General features: G+C 35.1%; 1 protein-coding gene across 1 annotated transcript in view; it reads left to right on the top strand.

Annotated features, from left to right (window-relative positions):
• Positions 1–27,869, top strand: part of PCLO (piccolo presynaptic cytomatrix protein) — a 411,980-nt gene that overhangs the window by 315,410 nt on the left and 68,701 nt on the right. Inside the window, exons 11-16 of the mRNA XM_047096771.1 lie at positions 6,936–7,044; positions 7,595–7,662; positions 8,691–8,905; positions 13,941–13,991; positions 17,375–17,499; positions 19,989–20,015. Coding sequence (XP_046952727.1) covers positions 6,936–7,044; positions 7,595–7,662; positions 8,691–8,905; positions 13,941–13,991; positions 17,375–17,499; positions 19,989–20,015 — 595 coding nt within the window. The remainder of the gene's footprint in view (positions 1–6,935; positions 7,045–7,594; positions 7,663–8,690; positions 8,906–13,940; positions 13,992–17,374; positions 17,500–19,988; positions 20,016–27,869) is intronic.

The raw sequence follows: 27,869 nt of genomic DNA, 5'->3' as shown, positions 1-27,869 counted from the left end.
AAAACTCCTATAAATAGTATTATCATAGCATCTACTTTTGCTTCCCAATCTGCTTCATTTATGTTGGGCTTGTTGTTAACGCAATATAAAATCTACAATAGTTTAAAGCAAAATATTAGAAGTTACCCCAAACCTCCTATATATGTATGTTTAATACTACTAAAATTGGAAGAATGTGTATTTATAAAATTTACATTAAATATTCTAATGAGTTTAATTCTATTATCTCTATACCGTGAAGAGAGGAAATTGTGATCTATCACATTTTTTAAAATGTATAGTTTATTAGAGTTAAATTTTTGGTATTTTAGATTGAAAACAGCTTTGAGTTTGAATGGTGTTAGCTCTAGGTACGTTGTTTGGCATGTAAGTTTAAACCAAAAATTAGGTTCAGACTACAAATTGAATGTTCCAACCCCTGAGTTAACCAATCCAGAACCAAAGGTAGCAAATGCCCAGAGAAGACAAACTAGATAGGGTAATGCCATGGGGGCCCTAGGGAGCCAACACCAGCCTAAAGAAACAGAACTGGGTGCCTGGGTGGCTCAGTCAGTTAAGCGTTCAACTTCAGCTCAGGTCATGATCTCGCGGCTCATGAGTTCGAGCCCCGCATCAGGCTCTGTGCTGACAGCTCAGAGCTTAGAGCCTGCTGTGGATTCTGTGACTCCCTCTCTCTCTCTGCCCCTCCTCTGCTCATGCTCTGTCTCTCAAAAAATAAATAAATGTTAAAAAAAATTTTTTTTAAGAAACTGAGAACAGCCACAATGGGCAGTGAGAGGAAATGTGGGGAATGCAGAAGAGAAAAATTAGATGACATGATTGCTGTGCTTTAAAGTCTTAACGTATATAGAGGGAAAAGTTGTAAATAAGGACAAATAATGAAAAACAATGTGGAAATTTCAGGATCCAAAATGTTTGTTAAAATCTCCACATACAGGGGTGCCTGGGCAGCTCAGTCAGTTAAGTGTCCAACTTTTGGTTTCAGCTCAGGTCATGATCTTATGTTTCGTGAGATCCAGCACCAGAGTGGGGTTCTGCGCTGACAGAAAAAAATCTTTAAAAGAAAAATCTTCATATAAAGCTCCAGCTCAAAAATTACATTTTCATAAATTGTAAACAAGCAGGGGTTTTGTTGTTGTTGTTGTTCATTTGTTTTTCATTGTGCCACAAAGTATTTTCCCCTTCATAGAGTATGAGTAAATTAAAACAGTGATCTAGCAACATAATCTCCCTGAAGGAAGCCAATATGGCGAATTAACCAGTTTTCTGAAGGTCACAGCCTTCCTATTGTGTTTGGAGATTTCCAAATTTGATTATGGAGAACAGAAGATATCAATGGTCAACTACCAGCAACATGTTGGTTTACAAAACACATTTTTGATGTGTTTACAAAACACATTGTTTCTGAGAATAATACATATTAAAACATGGGAAGATTTTAATTTGTTCATGCTAAGTATCAAACACACACACTTTGTTGCATTTGAAAGCATTATTAAATTATGACTTTTTAAAAATGCAAAATTTTATTGTAGTCTTTTTTAGAAACTCAGACTACATTCTCAATAAAATAAAATTCAGATCATGTTTCTTTTAATGTAGCTCTTTCTTTTAATGTAGCAATGTCCTCATTAATGGAAATTGTCCCAAAGCCTTCTTCAAGCCACGAGGTCATTTTAAACTCAACTCATTCAGGTAGACCAGAGAAACAAGGTCCCTACAAGCATCTAAGGATACTTCTAGAATGGGGACTGGAGAGTGAGGAGGGGTAAAACAGGCAGATAGAGATTGCTTCCATGAAAGTAGCCCCATGTTTATACATTTTATGTACTGAGGCTCTCTTTTAAGTTATGATGAAACCATGTGTTACAAGAGTTTTGTCAATGACAAAAATGGCAACATTATTATGAGATTAGCTATTCAAGAAGATACTTTGTAACCTGAAGATTTATGCATGTAGATGACTTTTCACAGGAAAATACATCTGGGTTTTTAATGTCTTATCATAGTGGAGACAGTGTCCTTTGTTCTGTAAATAAGCAGAACTCCATTCAAATACTATTTTTTCCCTTTTTTCTCTTTACCAAAGAAACCCTTCATCTACTCTATTTTTCCTTCCTGAGTTTCCTCTCTTCCACCTTTTTTTTTCTTTCTTTCCCTTCATGTTAATGTATAAAGTGGTTAAAGTTGTAAAATATTTAAAAAGTAACTTTATAAAAGAATAAAATACATCTATCTATTTATTTCTCTGTATCTCTGTTTCTGTGTATTAATACTGCCTAACTTGAAGATGAATGAATAATTAGTATAGCTCATGTGGACAATATATAGGACCCCGGGAGCTCAACTTGCAGGATTTGTTTACCATTTAGAAAGCCAGGGCCAACAAACATTTCAGCTGAGTTTTTGCTGCTGTTGCTAGTTTATAAAGGATTTTTGAGAGCAAATGTTCAGATTTAAGAAATTAATCTATAGTCATGGTTAATAATATCAGTGGAGAAAATGTACAAAGCAATCAATTTTGATTAATTTATCATATACATGTAGTTTTAAATTAGGTTTTGGTTTTATTTTGTTCTGTTCTGTTACCCCAGTGGTATTAATTCTCATTCCATAGCACACCGGCCTCACTGGTTCATGTAAGTGTCCCGTATATGAGTGTGTGTGTGGTTTTGTGTTTGTTCATTTATTAACTCATTCATTTTCTTTCATCTCATTTTCTTTTTCCATTCCCTTCTTCTGTTCACGAGCAACTATTATAATTTCTGATACTTCTGACATCTTTGTAAAATATATAATGTTAATTGGTACAAATGTCATTTTAATGTAAATAAAGCATCATCGCCCTATAGACCAGATCCTGTTTCTCACTTGCTTTTACTTGGCAAATGGCTTTAAGATGGATCCACCTTTTGGTGTTAATGCCTGTTACGGCCTTTTTCCTGCACCCTCTGCCAAGGGTTTCCATCTTGAGCATTTACTGTGCTCTCATTGTCCATTTCTCCTGATACTGCCCCCTCCTACAAATAGACACACAAGAAGATTTCTGGGTCACAGAGTGTACATGTGTATAATTTAATGATGTTCTGCCACATTGCCCTCCAGAGGGATGCACTTATCCATTCCCATTAAAATAATTACATGTTTGTACATTGTAATCACGCAGTTGTTTTCTTTTCATCTGATGTAGAATGAGGGTGAAGCTGAACAAGCATCCAGCAAGTATAATCTCCCTTGGAGTCAGGGTCCCCTAATCCTACATCTTGGTCAACACATGGCATTTTCTGGATTTTAAACTTTTTGCAATGTGATGAGAGCTAAGTAGTACCTCATCATTGCTTTAATTCGTACTTTCTAATCACTGATGAGTCTGGGGTCTATTTTGTATATACTTATGACACTTTTAAAATTCTTTCTCTGTACTCTTAAAAACTGAGAACAAACTGAGGGTTGATGGGGGGTGGGAGGGAGGGGAGGATGGGTGATGGGTATTGAGGAGGGCACCTGTTGGGATGAGCACTGGGTGTTGTATGGAAACAAATTTGACAATAAATTTCATATATTGAAAAATAAAATAAAATTCTTTCTCTGTGAATTATCTTAATTTTACTAACTGCCAAGATATTTCTGTTGTCTTTCTAGTAGAGTATCATTTTTATGAATTTTTATGGCAACATCAAATATTAGCTATAAAGTGGTAATCATCACATAAGTGACTGTGGAGTGCCTGCTGCATGCTAAATGCTAAAAAAAATAGTTGTGGGGGAAAAAAAGTCATCGGGTTTTGTGTGATACACATTTGGATATACCTCTGAGATTTCAACTGTTAACTCAATAAATGTAATCCATAAGATGTTTGTGATGTAATGTTAAATATTAAATATGGACAGAAATAACATACATGAAATCCTATACTACAAAGAATAGTATATAATAGTTTTAGGAGCATATAAAGTTAGGTAATCCCAGAAGTTATAAAAACACATAGTTGAGAAAGTTTTATGTTGATTGATTTTCTTTAATTTTTAATTTTTTTAAATGTATTATCTTTTTTTTTGTTTTTAATAACATGTTTAGTGTAAGATTTTGAGCAGCAAATTCTGTCATGAACTGTTGCACATTTAATAAAAATTCAAATTATCTTAGTTTTCCTGTTAAGAGTTATTAGTATAAGTACTTTCTAGGGATATAATCGAAACATCACCTGGACAGTCTAAAAGTTGAACAATTCATTAACATACATGTTGATATAATTTACAATAAAGAAAACATAAATGCTCATAATGCTAAATAATAGATATAACCATTCATATATACACTGTCTTCCAGGAATTATTTCTAAAACAAAGTCAATAAAAAGTTTTCTTAAGATTGGCTATGCTTTGGTGCGCCTGGGTGTCTCAGTCGGCTGAGCATCCGACTTCAGCTCAGGTCATGATCTCGCGGTTTGTGAGTTCGAGCCCCGCGTCGGGCTCTGTGCTGACAGCTCAGAGCCTGGAGCCTGCTTCAGATTCTGTGTGTGTGTGTGTGTGTGTGTCTCTGCCCCTCCCCCACTTGTGCTCTGTCTCTCTATCAAAAATAAATAAAATGTAATTTTTTTTTTTTTAAAGATTGGCTATGCTTCCATTCAAGTCAATTAAGTGATAAAATACTACTTTAGTGAACCTCCGTATAGCCTGGTCATATTCAACAAATTTTTACCTGCATTTTAAAATAGTTTGTAGGATTCTTCATTTAACACTTTCCAGAACATTGTATTTGAAATCATACCATACTCCATTCTCACAACTATTAGAACCTTGTTATGAATTAATAAGGAGTGATTGGTTATATTCACGTGGTTATTTTAGTATGGTTCTTGTAGGATTTTAGAGAGTTGGAGAGGCAATGGATAAGGAAGGTATTACTAAATGATGGCATTCCCTGTAGCATCTGATGCTCACCATTGGAACCAAGAATAAAAAGTTTAAAGTGCTGGCAAAATCTTTTGAAACGCAGTCCTGCACCAGCTCTGGTGGGAAACTGAATGAAGAGAAAAGAAGTTCAGCTGGTATACCACGGGAACAGAACAGATGGTGCAGCTTATGACCTCATGTGTATATTATAGGCCAGATTTCCAGTTATCTGTATATTTTTCTCAGCAATTGTATTAACGACCCTAACTAGCTTTCCTGTTTTAATACTAGAAGCATTTTAAATTTCATTGGATAATCATGCTTTGTAAATTTGCCCCTTTGTTTTGAGAGGTGAAAAATGAGCAAATTAATCAAGAGAAGAGGCATGAAGATTAAACAGCTACTTCTTTTCATAGAATCTTCTCTTGCCGAAAAGCGACAATGCAATTATAACACTATAATTTGTTTCAATTCAAGATGGTCTCTACATAAATATACTCTTTATCATGACTTTTAGAAGAGTGGGTTTTTCAGTGTGCTCTTCCTTTTGCTGTGCTAAATTTTTCTTTAGTGGTATCATCATTGTCTTTTCTGTAATTTTCTCATTTTATATGTACAACAGCCTGGGATTATTGAATTAAAACCTAAGGCCCGTCTGAAGGTAAAGTCTTCTTTGGAGTAAGTTATAGAAAAGCCATTTTTGTTGTGTTATTGTGGACGTTTTTATGGACTTATTTTGCCGTTTCACTGTAGTAAAAGTATTTCCCTTACTTGTTTACAACTGGCAATATGCTTTCCAATGTATATCAAAATCATTAAAACTTTTGAAGACTTAAGCTCTGTTTGGAATTTTCCACGGAAGGCACTGGTGAGCAGTAGGGACTTTCACATAGACCTCTCTGAAGCTCATTGAAAACCTAATTATTCAACAAGTATTTCTGTTTATTTAAATAAAGCCTAGTTAGGGCAGACGATATTTTCTTAGGTAAAGCTGGTAGCATTCACAAATTTGGGGGCACTATGATTTTGGATAGTCTCATCTAATTTATATCCATTTCCCATAGCTACGTAGTAGAGCCAGGTGATTCTTGCCAAATATGCCCCCCTAGATTATTTTGACAGCTCATATAAAATAGATGAAAGACACGGAATTTAAAATGTTGAAGTATGATGTTACTACTTTTTTTAAGCGAAAATTATCTTTCTAGATAGGAAACACGAAATGCCCTGTAATTAGTCCAGCAACATAATCAATGCGATCCAGTGCAAAAAGAAAACGCAGAGCTCTTTCTTGAAACGTTATTAAGAGTTTCGAAATGACAACAGCGAAGCATTAAATCAAGCGTGGGCCCTTCTGAGCACAGGGCCGTGTGCTTCTACACAGGCCACACCCCTCCTCCCGCTTCCCCCCTCCCCCTCCCCCTCCCCCACCCATGAAGCCGGTTTGTCTGTAACATGCCTGCCGATTGTACTCAGGAACACCTTACATGCAGTGAAGAAAAAGAAAAACATACCCCGCGGAAATCTGTATTATCTGAGCAAACTTGAAGCAGTACAAATTTCTCAAGGAGAGCCTCAAAACAAACTACTAATCACTTTTTTTCCCCTCTCCCATCCATTCCATGATGGAATATGGAAGTTTATACTCTTCTAGATACTTGTTCCCCATGGAGAAATTATATTGCTGCTTGTGATTTTTTTTTTTTCCTACACAAGATTGGCCTGAGCAATATATATTCAATGATGTTTTCTTTCTGAAAGCAGTGTGAACATAATGCATGTGTTTGGTAATGTTTAATAGATTTCAGACGCAACATTTTGCATGTTATGTTACACAGGTCTAATGTGTTCTGGTAAATGATGAAATCAAACTACATGCGGTTGTGGTATTACTGTTCAAAGAACTTTGAACTGATGGTCTCTGAAATGGTGTGCTGAGTTGGTTTTTAAATGCAGAGCCCTGTGTGTCTTCTCTGCCCTGTGGACCCAGACTAGAAATACGACACATTTTTTTTTTTATACTTGAATTTGTCTTTTTAGGGATGCAAGTGTTGGAATGGAATGGAATTCCTTTAACTTCTAAAACATATGAAGAAGTGCAGAGTATCATTGGTCAGCAAAGTGGGGAAGCAGAAATATGTGTAAGACTGTGAGTTTTTCCCCATCTTTTTGTTTCCATTTTTTTGGCTATTCATGGCTCTTTTAATTTAAAATTGTTAAGGTGGAACCTTTGCCAGTCAGCAAGATTTTCAATAATTAGAACATAAAGTGAATACAAGTTTTTATAGATTTCTTGTGTTCAGAATCAAAATCTAAAGCATAGTAAGAATTCAGCTGATTTTGTTTCTGATATTGTCAGTAGCTGTCCCCTTTCATGCTTTTATTGAAACATGCTTCATTTAAACGAAAGCCTAAACCCATTTAGGTTTCCTGTGTGTGTATAGTATTTCAAAATGAGCTTATGTTTAATCCATAAAGATTTCACCTTAAATAATCATTTTTATCAGCTGACTTTTAACAGCATTGCAAGTATATATTTGGTTAGAAGGGTGAGCATGCTTGGAAATTGCTTTATATCATTAACCACTTCTCATTTACCTACTAAAAAAAAAAAACAAAACTCAGGGTAGTTGGAAAAGAGGGACTTTTGTCTCAGGTTTCCTCAACTTCTTTCTCAATTTCTTTGTTTTAATTTTTAGGGACCTCAATATGCTATCAGACTCTGAAAATCCCCAGCACCTGGAGCTTCATGAGCCACCGAAAGCTGGTAGGTGAAAGTAATCTGCTTTCAACTGTGGGTAAAGGCGTCGATGTAAATGGAAACATCGTTGTAGAGGCAGGTGTAGCTCTAGATGAGGATGTGAGCATAGATACTGCGTAGGCAAAAATGTACTTCTAGGCTAATCAATGTTTATTTTTGTAATTGTAAACAAAACCAAAGCATTGCAGCTACGTTTTTAGCCTTCTAGGGAAACACGTATTTGTGTATTAGACCCATTAAAGAAATTCATACAGAATTCTGGCTATGTGAGTTCACATTTTGAATTCTTTAAAAATAAATTCAGGGGCGCCTGGGTGGCGCAGTCGGTTAAGTGTCCGACTTCAGCCAGGTCACGATCTCACGGTCCGTGGGTTCTAGCCCCGCGTCGGGCTCTGGGCTGATGGCTCAGAGCCTGGAGCCTGTTTCCGATTCTGTGTCTCCCTCTCTCTCTGCCCCTCCCCCGTTCATGCTCTGTCTCTCTCTGTCCCAAAAATAAATAAACGTTGAAAAAAAAAATTAAAAAAAAAAATAAAATAAAAAATAAAAATAAATTCATCCCTTCAAAGGAATCCATGGAGCCATTTATTTGCAGTTTTAGGTTATTTTTAGACAATACTCGATTCCTTTTAGCCTAGGATTATGGGGCACTTATTCTTGAACCTTTTGATTGCTGTTAATGGTGAATAAAAAAAATCAACATTTAATTTCATAAGTACATGATGAAATAGATTTAACTGTATTAGCAAACAACTATAGTCTTATAAATGTTGATCAGCTGTAGCATGAACACTTGTTTCATTAATTGTAGCATGATCACTTGTTTCTTCGTTTAACAAATATTTATTGAAAATTTTCTATGCTGCAGCTAGCATTCTAAGAGTCTGGGTTACTGCACTAAAGAACAGACCGTGGCTTGTAGAAATTTTCATACATCTGTGAATGTACGTTACCTTGTCACCTAGAACCCAAGTAAGTTCCATGGTGTTAAGTGCCTATGAACCTGAGAAATACATAGCCATTTCTTTTTGTTGTAGTGGAGAAAGCAAAATCCCCAGGGGTTGATCCTAAGCAGTTGGCAGCAGAGCTCCAGAAGGTCTCATTACAGCAGTCACCACTGGTTCTGTCGTCCGTTGTTGAGAAAGGATCTCACGTTCATTCAGGTCCAACATCAGCAGGATCCAGTTCCGTCCCCAGCCCTGGGCAACCGGGGTCACCCTCAGTGAGCAAAAAGAAACACGGCAGCAGCAAGGTGAGAATTGTTCAGTATGACCTCTAAGTTACTTGTTTTCTAGCTCCTTATTCAGACGAGGACAAAGGAAAGACGATATCGTTTTCTTGTGATTTTTCATTTCCTAATGATCTCTTGGTTCAAAAAATTGCCATTTCTGAATATATGACCAAGCAAAATGTTCATGAAGATGATGTGTTTTTATATTTCTTAAAATATTTTAGCAGTTATTATTATGAGGAACTTGAAAAGTGTGTCTAATGCTCCCTGTTTCCTGGTTCTTTTTCTGTATAGTGGTTGCATCAATTTGAGCCTCTTTGTGTATGAAACATTAGCTTTGCATCTTTTTGGAAATAAGTTACACATTAAATTGGGTTTGATAATCTAAATAAAAGGTAAAAAGGACACAGAGATAAAGAGAATTTAGGACAATAAGAAATAAACAAAACCAGTAATATAGAATTGCCATTTTGAATTGTATCCCTATTTCCATACTAATAAATTTTCCCTTTTTGCAAGTCTTCATTTGTAATAAATGTTTCTAACATTATAATTTCCAAGATACTAGTGAATTAAAAAAAACCATAGAATTCTAAGGTTCTAAGGTTTTGAACCTTAGAAAAGTGGATGAAAATGTAGACAGTTTGTAACTTTTCCCTCATAGATTTCATTCATAATGAAGAAATTCTTATTATGGTTAAAAATATGTTTGACAAAGTTTTCTTTTATTTAAACATAAATGAAGATTTCTCTTTACTTGGTAAGATGCCTGGGAGGGACAGGCTATGCTTGGGTAAACTGACTGGACTTCAGAAAACAAAGTTTGTTTCACCAAATATAAAAACACAGCAGATGTCCCCCCAAATCCCTTTTATTCAGAAAGAAACAACAAAGGTAGGATGATCTTAATCATTGCATCACAGGACGGTGTGTCCCAAAATAAATATAGCAAGGCTTCACAAAGAACAATTTCAAGAATGGTTAGATTCAATTTCAATACAAATTTTAACACAATTATAATTTATCACATACAGTTAGGTGTTAGTTTTCAAGAATTACCTCATGGAGGCTCCCTGTCTTCTTAGTTACAGACCGATATTTCTCATTCCTATCTCAGTATCTCCAGGTAGGACACAAGAAATGAGAAAGTCGGCTTGCAAAGTTTCCACACTGAGGACATTATAGTTCTACAAGTTTCTCATCCTAATTTTTTTTTCAGCACCTGACATCACCATCCTCCCAGGAAATTAAGTAAAAATTTGAGACCTTCATTTTCTCTTCTTTTCTCTTCATTCACAATGTCTGATTAGTCACTGAATCTTAATCCTCAGAATTCTGATTTTCTATTAAGTCTCTAGTAAGTTTCTGCCTTCTCTGAACCCACCAGTTTTCTTTAGCAAAGCATTATTTCTTTTTCCAACATTATTGCACTCATTACTTGCAACTCCACTCACCGTTCTCTCTTCATTCTCAAACTACCCTCCAGCTGATCTGTGGCACAGTGACCTGATTGGGTCACTAACCTGTTTAAAATGTATCCCTGCTACCTAGAATCTTGACAGCCTCACCTGTGCCTAGGACCCTATCCTACTCAGTCTAAAAGGGCTTTTCCTTGGGAGATTATCACAGTAAGCATAACGTTCAGTCTTTACAATTACCTTGCTAACAAATACTCTGTATATTAGAGTTGCCAGCTCATTCCTACTTTCCACAGACCTTTTTTTGGATAGCTCCTCAGTGTCCAATGAAATAAGAGCAACAGGAAGCCTTCATCCATGAAATCTATCCATATTCCAATCCTGCCTTAAAATCAGAAGATATCCATTCTTCCTTTTCTCCTCCCTCCGAAGTGCCCCATACTTTATGTATGTATCTTTATGTATGCATTTTGTATCTTGATTGTAGCTACTAGTTTTCTTATTTTATCCTCCCAATTAGGCTGCAAGTTCCTTAAGAACCAAAAACCACTTCTTTTTTTTTTTTATGCTTTTTAAGCACATAGTGGAGGGGCTTACACAGAACAATAATAAAATAAATAAGTAAATATTGTGAACTAAGTCATCACTGGCACTTGTCATATATTCTTCAGAATATTTACAGAATTATAGTTTTAACTTTTTTGTGTTTTCATTAGGTATGAGACTAGGTATTAAATTATAAAATATTAGTGTAAGAAATGTATTAAGACTAAATATTTAAATATAGTTGGCATAATTATATACTTAGATATTTAGAACACCGTCTAGTAAATATTCTAAATGATTATTCATAAGTAATTATTAATTGGTAATAATGCTCCAAATGGTTTCTTCTGAGTAAATGTAAGTAAAATATGCATCTAAATTATTTAAATATATGTTTGTTATATAAGCTATGTATATGACTTTATCAAATTGTTATTTTGCTTAAGCTATTTCACTATGAATTTTTATCTCCAAAATTTTTATTTTATCACCTCAAGCTGTTTTGTGTCTGACATTTTAATCAAACCTTCTTCAGTTTATCTTTGAAGTTTGAATGCTTTCTTGAAAGTCATGTTATAAACAAATGATTCAATTAAAGTACTCCTTAGTTTTGGGGCACCTGGGTGGCTCAGTCAGTTGAGCGTCCGACTTCAGCTCAGGTCATGATCTCGTGGACGATGGGTTTGAGCCCCATGTCAGGCTCTGTGCTGACAGCTCAGAGCCTGGAGCCTGCTTCTGATTCTGTGTCTCCCTCTCTCTCTGCCCCTCCCCTGTTCATGCTCTGTCTCTCTCTGTCTCAAAAATAAGTAAACATTAAAAAAAATTAAAATAAATGAATAAAATAAAGTACTCATTAGTTTTAAATGTTCTTATGAAATAGGTCATTGATCTCCCAAACCTTACTGGTCAGAGCGCCCTTAACATCTCACTAGTTTTTTTCATGGGTCTCTTATGCCCAAAGATATACCTAAAACAGTTTTATTTATTATATACTTAATTCGTGTTTATGTCCTAATATCTGAGTAGCCATTGGAAAAAATAATATATATAAAATGAAATAAAAATAATGCATTTGTTTCATTACACATCTTTAGGGTATTGTGCAGCTCATGGACATTGTACAACTATTCAAACCGTGAAATCAGACTGCACACTACCAAAGTGATTGCCTGTTCCACACTTGTATCACTGATTTCCATGAAGAACATTTTTTATCACTGTAATCATTAAAAACAGCCTCAGAAAGATATGGCATCCTTTAAAGGAAAGTAGCTAGCTCTAATCTGGAAATGTCACTACCTGGAGCTGGTAGTTTGCTCCGTATCCCATAGATACTGATCTCTTTCCTTCCATAATTTAAAATATCCCTCCACACCCTTTTGATTTTACTGCCACACCCCAGAACAATTAAAAATGGTCCATAAGTTTCTACTCAACCCTGAATTTAGTGATATTGCATGATTACATGTCAAATGATCTACAATTGTCAAAAAGAAATCAAAATAAGTTACCAGTAATCACTTAGCTTTGTGTTCTGTGAGGGTTTTTTTGTTTGTTTGTTTTGCTTTTTGGCTTGTGTTTTTACTTTTTATGTCAGTTATTCTCCAGTTTTCCTCATTGGAATGCAAAGGAAACTGATCTTAGGAAAACCCCTGTCTTTTAATCAAGATAGAAATAGTTCTAGAAACTTCTTTGTCCTTCTTTTTCTAGATTCAGTTTGCTTTTCTTTAAATTTAAACAGTAAAATAATTTTTAAGTAAATATAATTGGTCACTAACTGGTAGGTTATCTTTTGCAGCCAGAACATGGTTTCAGTATTAATGAATGGACATTTTTTAATGTTTTATTTTTGAGAGAGGGAAATAGAGAGCGAGAACAAGTGGGAGGAGGGGCAGAGAGAGAGAAAGAGAATGCCAAGCAGACTCTGCCCTATCAGCACAGAGCCGGATGCAGGGCTCGAACCCATGAACTCTGAGACCATGACCTGAACTGAAATCAAGACTCAGATGCTTAATAGACCTAGCCACCCAGGCGCCCCTAACGAATGGACATTCTTAATAATGAGCTGAACTAAATAAAGGATACATGGCCTGGAAAATTTAACCTCAACTCTGTAATTTTACCAAAGATTACATTTTCATTCCTTAGTTATTTCATAACACAAGACCTGGAGTATAGCTGTCTTCTTTGGATTGCTCTCATTTCCAAGATAAAAATATAAAGGAAAAGGTGACAACAAGCATATCCACCTAAATATTATGGATCTTTCCTTTTCAGGTTAATTATTAAAACAAAGCCAATATTATGTACATGTAGGCAGACAGGGCTTTACTTTGAGCGTAGCAGGCTGGCCTCCGTTTTAGTAAGTATCTCCCTGTGTTGATGCCATGTTGCCTGAAATTCTGTTGTAGACCTGGAGTCCAGAACATCATCTCTCCTTTTGTACAAATTCTGCATTGAAATATAACAAGTCAGCAATCAGTCATTTTTGTTAGCATTCTGAACCAGTTTATCACATCACATTCCTAACTGTTTTAAGGCTTTACTGACATAAGGAACTTCTTAAGGAAGTGAGAACTTGCTTGGAATAGGGTAGAACTGTAATTAAGGAATGTGAAATATTAAGAAGTGATTGCCTGGGTGCTTCACTCCAGAAGGGAGCAGAGTGGGGTTTACACCCATCGAAGGCCAGCAAGAACGGGCTTCTGTGACGTCTGTGCTCCTAGGCGGTCACTGTCTAGAAACAGTGTCTTTGTCGTTTCGCGAAAGATCGCTAAAACCTGTAAAATATTTAAATCGAGTGCTTTAAGCCAAAGTATTCATTTCATTGAGTAATTGGAAATACAGCCCTACAGGTATAAAATTATAACTTCAAAACAGGCTGAACAAAATGAAAACTAGATTTATGTATCTGTAAAATCAAACACACGTTGTGACGTGTAAGTAGATACCATAATCTGAAGCCGCCAAATGGATGAAATACATTTTCCAGACAGTGTGCTCTGACCAAATAGAAATTAATTTCACAAGGAAGTTGAAATGGTAAATTTTATGAGGGGTTTATCCATTAATATATGTTCTTATTATTGCAGCCTACTGATGCAGCCAAGGTTGTCTCTCATCCAATTACAGGGGAAATTCAGGTAGGAGAATTTTTTTTAAAAATCATCATTATACCATCTTCTTCGGCTGTTTCTTCTCCCCTCACTGGTCTATTGAAATCGCAAACACTGTTAGAACTTTTCCTGTTTTATATGTGCATGTAACACATACAGGAAGAATACAATATTATAGAACAATATCTTAGTACAATATACAGTTTATAAAATCTAATTATATGTATAGAATTCTATAATTTGAAATCTGCATGATGCCTTAGCAGAATCAGTAAGTTTTATGTCTCAGTTTATACTTGTTGAATGTGTTTCAAACAGGACAGATTGTTCTGGAAATGTGTAGATTCCTCTTTAAGAGTTTCATGAGTCTAATGCTATCCTCTTTTCTTCCTCCTACCAACAATTGTTACATAATTGCTAAACAATTTTCCTACAGTAGTGTTTTTCATGCCAGGGGTCATAACCAATTTGTAATCTGTAAAATCAACGTAGGGGATTTTGACTAGGAAAACAGAAGAAAAATAGTGTAAATCACTATCTTTTTTAGTTCTATACGTGTGTGTTTCTGTGTGTGTATTGTATCATAACCCATATTTCTCACTGTGGGTCATCGTCAAAAATGTTTTAAAAAATGTACTTTCGATAATACCAAAAAGTAATCCTGGATAGATAAGAAAAATCAAGTAGAAAAAAGTGACACAATGTAAAATAAGAATATTTGAAGACAGTAAGTTTTAGACAAGGGGAAGAGCACAGTAAGTCTTAGCTGCGTCTCCAACATATTCTAGAGGAGATTTTCATGAAAGACTTCACAAAGGACAACAGACTTGAACTAATTTGTGGATCAGCCCAGAGAAAGGGGGAGTGTGTTCCTGGAAGAAGCAATGCTTCAAGGAAAGGTTCTGCTGGCAGAAATAATAAAAGGCAGACATCGGCTTTTCTGCAATGAAATGCTCCTGTACAGATAAGTTGAAACCAAATTAAAAAGAACCTTGCACACAAGCTGGGGGTTCTTGTTAGCCACTGCAGTAGGGCAATCGGTAAATATGTTGGATAAGGGAGACTAATTAAAAGGGATATATAGTAAGATTTCATACATCAATGGCCTGTGTAAGGAAAGCTTATAAAGGGAGGACACAAAGACAAAGAAATCAATGCAATGATCATCTAGGCTCCCACTGATGAAAGCAAAAGTGGAGGGTGAGAATGGCATGGAAAGAGGTGCAGAATGCAGGCACCTTGCTGGGCAAGACCCAGCAGCGCGGGCCTGGTCACCTCTGTGCTGCACATCTTGCAGTCTCGCTATTTCCTCTTTTCTTTTTCTTTTTTTTTTTTTTTTAATGTTTATTTATTTTTGAGAGAGAGACAGAGTGTGAGTAGGGGAGGAGTAGAGAGAGAGGGAGACACAGAATATGAAGCAGGATCCAGGCTCTGAGCTGTCAGCACAGAGCCCGACGCGGGGCTCGAACCCACGAACCCCAAGAACATGACCTGAACTGAAGTCGGACGCTTACCAACTGAACCACCCAGGCACCCCAACTGTTTCCTTTTTTCAGAAAACCCAACCTGATCTTTCCTTATTTCACAAGCAGACAAAATGCTAGATTTTCTGAGTTTCTGATTCATAGCTTGTTCTCTCTTGCCTTTTTTTTTTTTTTCTTTCCTCTCTTGCCCATGGACCAGCACTTGCTGTGTTTCTTTTATGGCTTGTTATTGTCTGTTCTTCTTTTATTTTCCTTTCTCTTGAGCAGTAATCCTTAATTCTCTAGTGGAAATTTAATAATATTCCTTCTTAACTCACAGGCTCTTTTCATTTCTTTTTCAATATTTTCTCGTGACCGTGACTTCCGTTTTATTTATTTATTTTCTTGTAGCAAAACCTTTTTGCAGATGGAAGCTTTCATGGACACCCAAGTCTACCAGCATTGGAGTGGCTCTGGTGGAGGGTTCCTGGGGACATCTCAGTCTGTCTCAGAAGCAACATCTGAGCAGCCCTAAGATTTTTCTAAGGCGCTGCAGCATAAATTTTGAAAAGCACCTTTTTAGGGTAGCCTGTAGGTTTTCATTTCAATAAGAAGTGGTTTTGGTGCCTCATCAGATAAAAGTGAACTTTAAGGCTGGTGAAGAAAAGAGTAAATGGGGGAGAATGTCTTCTTACAGTTTGGAAGCTGTTTTAAGTCTCCGTGAAATTAACTGCCAAATAATTCCATATTTCAGTACTCCATTAGAGTCCACAGTTACTGCAGTTCTGAACTTTCCATTTTTTCCCCTTCCTTCATGGCACTTTCTTTTATGGCACATAGCTTTCAGGATGGTCAAAGTCTAAGTTTTTGCTGTGTTGAGAGAAGCAATTGCAGATTCTTTTTCTGCCACGAAATACAACTGGACCAAAATTATGCTACAGTTAGGAATTATTTTGATTACCAAATTTTAAATAGAGTTTGACTTGTCTAAATTACCCCATTTTCAACATTAAGCCTAGCATACTTGTTTCGTGTGATTATTAAAAATTCGGTTAGTATCTTTATTTATGGATCTTTTTCTTCTGAAATGCAGAGCCCTTTCTTTCTATTATTTGATAAACCAAAACAGCATCAAGCAAAATTGAGGCTTATTCAAAATGATGCCATAAAAATCTTTACATTTTGAAGGAGAAAAATTAGTTAATTCCATGATTTTGGATTATGTGGGCTTCTCAAATATTTATTTGAATTGTTCATCTTTTCCTATTCACTGACAGTTGTGTAACAGCCATTCACTAATCTAGGAAGCAGCCCCTTTTCTTTCCTGTGCAGCTTTAAAAATTAAAGAACAAGATTTTATTATCTTAATCTCTGACCCTATTAGAAAAGCAGGCACAGAAAAAGAAAAGCTATAGATTATATAGGGTAATACAGGAAGAGATAAAATCTGCACATTCTTAAATATTCTTACATTTCAGACTAACAGCTCTATCTTTAAATAACAATTCCACCTACTGCTAAGCATTTGGTGAAATACAGAAGACATTTTGTAATAAATTTATCAATTAATTTATTTTCAATGTCCTAGTCACTGTATTCATGAATGCTAACAACATTTACTATTTTTCTAGGAATGTAAATTTGGTGTAAAAATGTCACTAGCGTTTACTGTATGATTTTTCTTCTAAATGAATTTTAGACAGGCCAGAACTTTACCCATGGAAAGAATGAACAGCACACTTACTAGTTATTAGCATGTGCCTGGGAGTTCTCAATTAAATTAGGCATAAACTAGTCTGTTCAGTTTCAAATAAAATGGAAATGAGGGTTGATGCTCCTCATGAGAATAAAAAGAAATGCTGGTAAGTTATTGAATAATAACGTATTGTAGCTTTTTAAAAATAACATCAAAATGATCTTCATGGACTATTTTGATGTCCCTTTAAGCTTCAAATCAACTATGATCTTGGAAATCTCATAATCCATATTCTCCAAGCAAGAAACCTTGTCCCTCGAGACAACAACGGTTATTCGGACCCCTTTGTTAAAGTGTACCTTCTTCCTGGGAGAGGGTAAGTGAAGAAACAGTGTCTTCTAAGTATTGCATCCCATGGATTCAAAAATAGTGTTGGTGTTTCTAGTCTCTAATTTTAAAGAGTTAAATATATCTTCCTTAGTTTTATTCACATGTCATATTTATTTATTTCTAACTATTAGATATGATGGAAATAAAAATTTGTAATTAAGCATTAATGGGTTCTAGGAGAGCCTTGATCATAAGAAAATCTGTCTTGATGAAACAATCAGTATTTTGAATCTAGAAACCACTATAACCCATCAGATGGACTGTGAAATCATTTAAAGAATTGTTTGTGGCAGATTTAGAGACTTAGCTTATCTTCCCAATTGCATTTCTTAAACTGACGTTCAAGACTCATAAGTTACTGTTTTATTTTATAAGATATTATTAGGTAGCACATTACATGTTCATTAAGTGACTTATTAATGTATCCTTACTTATATGCGTATTTTCAAATCAGTGTTTTAAAAACTATAAAATAAAATAAGAGTCATATTTGACATGTTGAATAGTAAATAAATATTTACTAAGTATGGTAAATATTAGGTAATAAATGAAAAATATCTCTGAATCTCATGTGATTTATAAACTGTTCATATAAAGCAAGTGCTCTTTAGAGATGTTTAATTTTTACATAATAAATGCAAATTGCTATGTTCTGGTATATAAATCAGTACTCAAGATTGGTTTCAAAACAGTAATTTGGACTCAACAGATCATTATACCTTACCTGAACAATTTCTGTTAGCCAAATTTGCATCTTGGAACCATAAATAATCAACAGTCGGAGGTATGATAAGAAGAATTCGTGGCTGGTAATTTGAAAGCTCTGGTTTATTTTTTTTCATTTTTCATTTAACTTGAGTAACATTTGAATATTGCCTTTTATTTGGGAAACTTGTATTGTTGCACATGAGTAGAAAGAATAATGTAATTACCCATCCCATACTCATTACTTAGTTTCAGCAATTATCATCTCCTAGCCAATCATGTCTTATACAATCCCCTATACAGATTATTTTAAAGTAGATCTCAACTATTACAACTTTTTTCTGTAAAGAAATAGTCATAATACTACATACAACCAATGTAATTTTAAAATGTTTAAATAATTCCTAATTTCCCCAATTACCTCGTAATATTTTCCTAATTGGTTTGAAGACCTAATTGATACTTATAGAACATTCTTCCCATCAATAGCAGAATACATCTTCTTTTCAAGTGCACATGAAACATTCTCCAAGAGAAACTACGTTTCAGGCCATAAAACAAACCTCAACTGATTTAAAAGCATTGAAATCATACAACCAACACATGTTGTATGACTATAGTTGGTTTGTTTGAACAGGATCCAAGTTAGAGTTAATACGTTACCTTTGAATCTGCTGGTTGTTGACTAATTATATCACCACGGGCAGATCACCAGTTCTTTTGAGATTAATTTTTTTCTTGTTGACATTGACAGAGCCAAGGTGAGCAGGGAGCCAGTGAATAGTTTTGCTAGGAAATCAAATGTAGATAACACTCAGAAAATAATTTGAAAATTTCTAGGTACTATATCTAATTATGGATGCAGCCTTTACTTTTATCCCATTGATTTTATTTAGAAACTTAGAATTGCTGGTGTTGTGGTTCTATTTTTAAATCATTGCATTTTATTTATTTATAAGGATCACCAGCTAGCCATATAGCAGAGGAAAGGAGAGTTTTTATTTTATGTTCATTTATATCATAATTAGTTACAGCTGTAATTTGGCTGCTTTTTTTCATGTGAGCATAACAACAAACTGATAACTTCATTCTGCCTTTGATTGGGTCATTAGACCTTCAGTGTTATTTAATGACAATATTATGGGGCAAGAAGAAATCACTGCCTAGGGTGTATTTTTAATTGGCATTTGCTAATGAATGTATGAAAATAAAGCAGTGTCTTTTACTTTCTATCTTCTCTAATAGTATCCTGGAGAGTGTCACCTTTTATGCTATATGAGAGTGCCTGTCTTTTATTTATTACATGATATGTTTCAATTAGACTATTGCAAACTTGAGTAACCAGAAAGGGCAGACAGGTAATATGAATATGTCAGTCATTCTGGGGTGAGTAACAGGGGATTCCAGTATACAGAGTGAACTCCCCATCTCAAGCCATCTCCAGTATTTTGTCAGACAAAACAAGCCTGCTGGGTGGGTTCCTCCCCAAAAGCAGCTAATCAGCTGCCCTATTCAACTCGTAAACCTTTTATTAAATTACTCCTAATTATTACAGCATCCAAGGCCTTGGGATTTTTTACATTTAGGAGGTATTATTTTCACTGTAGCTCTGAGATTGTTTTCTGCTTCATGTTATTTATATGTTCTGGTATAGGTCCTCTGGTTATTATTCTCGTATTTTCTTCTTTGTTTCTCTTCCTAACTTTTTTTCTTCCTGTCTTTCCGACTTGCCTGTTATATCCTTCACTCTTGCTCTTGGAATCAATGCAGTCAAGTCATGGTTGTCCAGAATGCAAGGTAGAGTTGGCTCATTTTCAGTGTCATGCTGTGCTGTGATGTCTAAAGTTTATATGTACACACTTGAAAATATACATTCACCTGTAGTTCATTTGTATCTTTTTACATGTTGGTATCTATTGAATTAGGCTACCAGAAAATCGCTCTGATTACATTACTAAATAGGCTTAGCGAATGTGTGCAGTAGAAAATTGAAAAGTAAAAAACGTTAAAAACAGAAAAATGTGAATAAAGAAATATCACCCTGCAATATAGATATAACTAGTTTTCAAATATAATTTGTCCGCTAAAATACATTTAGCTTCTCATGCGGTAACCCTGGCTTAAGCGCTCCTGAGTCTTCTATTCCAAACAAAAACAAAATCTAGAGTCATCTTTCAAAAGAAATTAACTGATCTTCTGGATGTCCAGTACTAGACATGGAATCTCATCTTAAAGACCAGAGTTTTGTAGTCTTTTTCCATCAGTTAGACCTGATATTGAAACATTTCTGTGTCTTTATAACTTCTGCACCACCAAGGTATTGCTGTGCAAAAGGATGCCATAACCTGCCTGCTCTCTCACATTAACAACAACACAAGAGCATCCTTCTTTGTTTGCCAACAGTAGGAAACAGTTTTCTAAGAGAGCTCATAACTCGATACATCATTACATTGTCAGCCAAGAGTGTCTTTTAGATACATAACTGGAAGCATTCTTTTGCACATTTCATTACATTATATGCTATGTGTGTTATTTATTTAGTTGGGGAGGTGACTCTTATACCATCTGTAGCAATAAGGTGGTGAGAATTTTAATCCCACACAAAATATTAACGGTACAGGATTTGTTTTTGTCTGTGACATTAGCATTTAACATATTTCCTAATTCTGGCAAGCTGTGGCCCTAAAGACGTTGTTTCTGATTTTGATCCTGATAGCAGTTGGATATTTAAATATTGTAAAGAATAGGATTAGTCACCACACCCTTTCTGGTGGCCAGAAATTTTTTTGTTTCCTTACATCCACTTAATCATGGCAAACACTAAATTTGATATTCTGTAAGGTTGCTTGTTATGGCTAGCTGTCTCAGGACACCATCCAGATCTCTCAGACTGATGGGCAAAATTAGTTTGGTTGAAAGAGATAATGTCATTTTAGAACAGATATTATCAATCCCTTTATGCAGAACCTTCCTGTCATTTATCTAGAGAAACAGGGGTGGAGGGTAGTTGTCAGAATGACAATGATTGTCTGTATTTAACTTAGAAGAGAGCATGTTTTGTAAATGTGAATACTGGTTGAAACCATCTAGGATGTGCTGGTCACAATTTCAAAGATCTAGAAGTCACTTTCTCATTATGTGTTTCATTTAGATGTCACTTTCATCATCTCTGAGAACTGTCAATGTGAGAAGGAATTATAATGATAAGGTACTGATATTGTAGTTTTGGCTGAGGGGCCAGTGAGTGAAGTCCTGAAGAACTTGGGTTTGAATTTTAGCCCTGCCTCTTAGAAGTTGTAAGCTTTCTCTAAAATGATTTCCTCTTCTGCTAAATAGAAATAATAATAGCACCCCTCCCAGGCATTTTGTGAAAGAGTAAACCACCAAAAGTGATAAGCATAATGTCCAGCACGTAATAAACTCAATAATGGTAGTTGATATTATTGCCAATAGTATGTACAATTACACTCTCTTAGGGTAATACCACTCAGAATTCCCTAAGCTACTCTAAAACTGGCCTAAATTTGTTATGATATGTGTTTATATACAAAGATATATAATTTATATATAGGAAGTATATATACATACACACACACACATATATAGGAATATATATATATATATAAAAGAATATATATGGCCCATATATATAAGAAAATATATATATATATATGAATATATATATAGGAATATATATATATATAGGAATGTATATATAGGAATATATAATTCCTATATTCCTATATTCCTATAATTCCTATATTCCTATATATATATATATAAGAATATATATGGCCCATATATATATAAGAAAATATATATATATATATAGGAATATATATAGGAATATATAGGAATATATATATATATAGGAATGTATATATAGGAATATATAATTCCTATATTCCTATATTCCTATAATTCCTATATTCCTATATATATATATATATATATAAGAATATATATGGCCCATATATATATAGGAATATATATATAGGAATATATATATAGGAATATATATATAGGAATATATATATAGGAATATATATATAGGAATATATATATAGGAATATATATATAGGAATATATATATAGGAATATATATATAGGAATATATATATAGGAATATATATATAGGAATATATATATAGGAATATATATATAGGAATATATATATAGGAATATATATATAGGAATATATAATTCCTATATTCCTCTGCCTCTCCCCTGCTTGCTCTCTCTCTCTCTCTCTCTCTCTCTCTCAAAAGAAAAAGTAAATAAACATTAAAAAACAGTTGTGGGATTATTCATATTTCATGATTGGCTACATCAAGTAGCCAGTGGTCAGTTATCCCTACAAAAAAGGAGATACAGAAAGCTTGGGCTACAGCATTACACCAAATTATTTAACATCACTGTATAGGAAACTAAACAACTTTGAACTTCATTTTCTTCAATAATAAAATGTAATGCATCTGTCATTCTTAAAATTAAAAAAAAAAGTCCTGTGAACTGATAAGAATTTCACTGGTCCAATTTTCTGGTCTCCTTTCATTTCCTCTTCCTACCCTTGGATCAATATACTCATAAGCTCTGGAAGCCCGAATCGTCAGCACCAAGATGAGGTGAAAGAAAGACCAGGAAAGAGCACAAAGAGTGCATGAACTCAGAAGTTGTCCCTGGGTAATTAGGAAATGGAAATGAGCTTATCCAAAGGATCCCATTCTGGTTTTCTCTCTTTACACTGTTTGACAAAGTGCAGACCTTTTCCCACTAATGAGACTATGAGACTTTGCTATGATTGAAGCTGATATTAGCTATCATAATACCTTGAAGTTCCATTCCTGGCTAGTCTTTCTCTAAACCTCCTTGTTAGCATATCAGACTATTTCCTCCAAGACCTATGTAAATCAGAAACAGGTGTTGTGTGCATTTACAATTCAAAGGCCAAAACTTGTTTCATTTCAGTGGATTTTAAGAGGAAAAAAGTAGGAGCATGTTTTAAGGATTCATCCAATAAACATTTCTTTCGCACAGACTGTTCCAGACACTGTGCTAGGAGCTGAGGTTAGAGTTGACAAACAACCATAGCTCTGACTTCAGGGAGCACAGGGGCAATGAAGTGATGTGCTAAAAACACACTACTGCACAGAACAATAGAGCTTATAAAATGGAATATGATATGAGCTTCTTTCTAATTTAAAGGAAAATCCTTAGAGGAGTAATTAAAAATAGTGTGTGTGTGTGTGTGTGTGTGTGTCTTTATTGGACCTACTGTATTTTTTCAGTAAAGAAATATGTATATGTGTATATGTATGTGTGTGTTGTGTATTTCTATATATAAGTATGTGTATATATGTCTGTGGTCTTTATGTGTGTATGTGTGTATGTATGCATGTATGTGTATGTATGTATGCATGTATGTGTGTGTATATATATGTATGCATGTGTGTGTGTGTGTGTGTGTATATATATATATATATATATATATATATATATTTCCTTTATTGGAAATCATATATATATATATATATATGATTTCCAATAAAGGAAAACCAAATAAAACCAAAGAAATAAAAACCTTCAATATTTTAATTCTATGAGAGTGAAATAGAAAGAAGCCATCATATCCCATTCTTCTTTCTCATCTATATTTTTAAATTAAAAAGAGAAACTCAGAGTACTGTTTTTCTGTCAGTTTAGGGAAGAATAATTGAATTTCAAATATCTTTTTCTGCCTGTCTTAAAAGCAGATTTACTCATGAGATGGGGCGCCTGGGTGGCGCAGTCGGTTGAGCGTCCGACTTCAGCCAGGTCACGATCTCGCGGTCCGGGAGTTCGAGCCCCGCGTCAGGCTCTGGGCTGACGGCTCAGAGCCTGGAGCCTGTTTCCAATTCTGTGTCTCCCTCTCTCTCTGCCCCTCCTCCGTTCATGCTCTGTCTCTCTCTGTCCCAAAAATAAATAAACGTTGAAAAAAAAAATTAAAAAAAAAAAAAAAAAAGCAGATTTACTCATGAGAAAATAACCGGTCAAATTAAAAAATGAAAGAGAAAAGAAATTAGTCAAAACTTCAAGGGATGAAGGTTAACTTTTCTTTATTCGCCCCATGCCCCATCTTGATTAATTGACTTTTTATTTTCCCTGGTTAAAAAACTTCTCTGATTATCAGATATGGACTCATTGTCCTCATTTAATATCATTTTTGCCATCTTCCCAGGAGGGAATATAGTGTGTTTTCTGGACGAAGAAGGAAACAGAAAAGGAGCCCCACTTTTTCCTCACCCTCATTTATGCTCACATTTAAGAGTCCCTCTGCTTGACCATCTTCAGCTTGTAAATCCAGATTCTGATACAGATGGGAGAAGGTGTGGAGAGTTTTCATTTGTGTGAGATGGCTACACAGCCCGATCAGATCATGCTCCAGGTGGTCGGTACATGGTAGTTAAAAAACAAGTGTCGTTGAAGGAGTGGCTTTGTGCGACCATCTCTGTGTCATAAAATTCAAGTACAAAAAAACTGGAAAGGATTTCATTATTATTTACACAGCTCAACCAGGAAGAGTGGAGGCCAGTTGTGTTTACCGACAATAATCCTAAAGGAAATGGACACATCGAGTCTGGAGAGAATTAAAGAATCAAATTCATTAATAACATAAAATTCTGCCAGTTTGGGTTATTCCCAAGTGTATCTGGGCAAAAAGAAATATTTATGGTAATTATCCCTGGTTCCACAACACTCTCCTGGGATATACTATTCAGAATTTCCCTAAACACCTCTAAAACTTGCCTAATTTTCTGTATGTGTCTATATACACACATATTGTATAAAATTTATATTACATATACAGGAAATCTACATATCTAAATTGGAGGGAAGGACTTTAGATTATTTGGTAAAGAAGACAAATGAGGCACTGCAGCCGATAAAGCCTGAAATTAAGAAACTGGTGGCTTATTCAGATTTTGTGAACCTAATCAAGTTCACAAAAAAAGTACATATAGCTTACATTTAAGAGCAACCAGTCAGTTTCCCTATGTCTGGATCATAGGCCTGCCAGTTAATAACTATGCCACCTTCCCAACAGGCCTTAATTCCACGGATTTTCAGTTTTTTCTACCCTGTCTCACAGAATTACCACAAGGGTTAAATGAGCTAATACATAAAAAGCATTTAGAACTCTGCCTGAGAAAAACTAAGCATTTAATGAATGTTAGCTGTTTTTATTTTAATGCGTTTACTTTATAAATTGCTTTTCCCCCACGAACCAAGAACTTTTAAAAAATGTATATGTGAAAAAAACGTGAAAAATTGTGGTAACAATTATCCATATTCATAGATTCAGAAAAGATGATAGCTAATAAATCCTTTTCAAGACATTTTAATAATACAGACCATTTTCACATATATTGACAATATCTAGAATTTTCTTTTTTTTTTTTTTAGATTTTTTTTTTCAACGTTTATTTATTTTTGGGACAGAGAGAGACAGAGCATGAACAGGCGAGGGGCAGAGAGAGAGGGAGACACAGAATCGGAAACAGGCTCCAGGCTCTGAGCCATCAGCCCAGAGCCCGACGCGCGGCTCGAACTCACGGAACGCGAGATCGTGACCTGGCTGAAGTCGGACGCTCAACCGACTGCGCCACCCAGGCGCCCCGACAATATCTAGAATTTTCAAGAAAGTACTGGAGTTTACGTTTGACATTAATTCCCATCTTTTTAAAATATGATGCATTGAATTATTCAGCATTGAAAAAAAAATTTGCTGCTATTTACTGTATTATGAATTTTACCCTTAATGTTTCCCCATGATCTCATTACCTTGATAACAAACAAATAGTCCAAAACAAATCGAATTTTTAAAAGTCAGACTACCATATGTTTTTCTTCTAAGTATACCTGCCTAGAGAAATAGCCATGAATTCTAAAGTAGCTACCAAGGCTTGTTATTATCTTGAAAGTGCTCACATTCATTCTTCTGATGTCATCATTAAAAAAAAAAAAAAAAAAATCAGGCTCCTGGGTAGCTCATTCGGTTAAGCATCTGACTTGGGCTCAGGTCATGATCTCATGGTTCGTGAGTTCAAGCCCTACATTGCTTCAGGTTCTCTGTTCCTCTCTCTCTGCCTGTAACCCGCTGGCTCTCACTCTCTTCCCTCTTTCCCTCTCTCTCTCTCTCTCAAAAATAGATAAAAACATTTTAAAAAACCAAAAACATAAGATATAAAGACACATAGCCTACCAAAGTTATTTTGAAGTTTTATTGGAAAATATTTCAAACTGAAAATTATAGACAATAACAAATACCTCTGTTTTTGATATTCAGTTCTATCAAATTTTAATATTCTGCTATATAGGCTCCAAATTTTTTTATTAAAAAACATTTTGTATGTATCCTCTGAAACCCTCTGAAACCATTCCTCTGTCCACCTGAGAAAACTACTAAATATAATTTGATACCTATAATTCCCAAGCTGACTTATGATATTAATATATTTTTATTATATATACATGTATACATAGTTTACTGTATTAGCTCACATGATTTTAATTTTAAATCATAATAACTTTAGTTATCCTTCTGCAAGTTTTTTGCTTAACTTTTTTCTAGATGTATCTGTCTTGATATATGGAGGTGTATTTTATTCATTTTAACTGCTGCTATTTTACTGAATATGTTGTATATATCATATTATTAATATGCTGTTAGAAATAATGTTACGGTGAATGTTCTTGAACACATTCCTTGTGCACAGGTGAGGAGAACACATTCCCTGTGCATAGGAGAATTTCTCTAGATAAAAGTGGAATAAGTCAAAGTAGAATTTGCTGGGGGTTTGGGTACATAAACTTCACCAGTTTCATCTAAAATCCATCTAAATTCAGGTAAAAAGTATGTATCAATTTATACTATCTATAATACATGACAATTCCTGTGTTTTCAAATCATTGCATTTACACTTCCCCAAAATTATTTGCAGTTTATCTTGAATAAAAACATTGTCAAATCCAGCTTTTATTTTTGTACAGATGAGTTGGTTAGAAGAGAAAAGGTCGATGCTTTATTTCTTAATTTGGATTCAGTTCACCATGGCTGAAATAGGAGGTCCTGGGAAACATGAGTTCAGTGGTTCTCATCCTTGGATGCACATTAGTTTTACCCAGGAGATTTTAAAAATTCTGATAGTCAAGCGTCACCCCAGACCTATTAGATGAGGATCTCTTCGGAGGTGCCAGGCAAGGAGATATGGGTGCACGGCCGGTTGCCCTCTTTGCAGCCTTAGAACTCGGATTCCTAGCTAATCCCAGTATGCAATGTTGTGAATTACTGCCCCTGCATATGCTGGTAAGAAAGAGAAAAAACCCAGAGACAGAAGAAAGACATTCTGAAGGTGGGATGCACTGGAGCTTGATTCTCAATAGCCCTGTCTAGAATGGATGGGGTAGATTGTGCCTGCGAAACAGTAAGAGGCATTCCAGGAAGTGGAGCGCATGAGACCAGGAACTAGCGAGAGTTAGTCTGCCCGTGGCTGGGAACACACACCACCAAACCCAGGGAGAGGATCCAGTCCTTTTAGAAAAGCCACCTCGTAAAGTCAAGGCACATGAAAGAACTCCAGACAAGTATGTTGGTTTTCAGGACTCTGGTGC

The sequence above is a fragment of the Lynx rufus genome, unplaced genomic scaffold, assembly GCF_022079265.1.
Source record: "Lynx rufus isolate CCGP_SWC_20201006 ecotype Redwood Valley unplaced genomic scaffold, mLynRuf1.p SCAF_4, whole genome shotgun sequence".
NCBI lineage: Eukaryota > Metazoa > Chordata > Mammalia > Carnivora > Felidae > Lynx > Lynx rufus.
The sequence above is the reverse complement of the archived record's forward strand: the minus strand, read 5'-3'. Positions and strand labels throughout refer to the sequence as shown.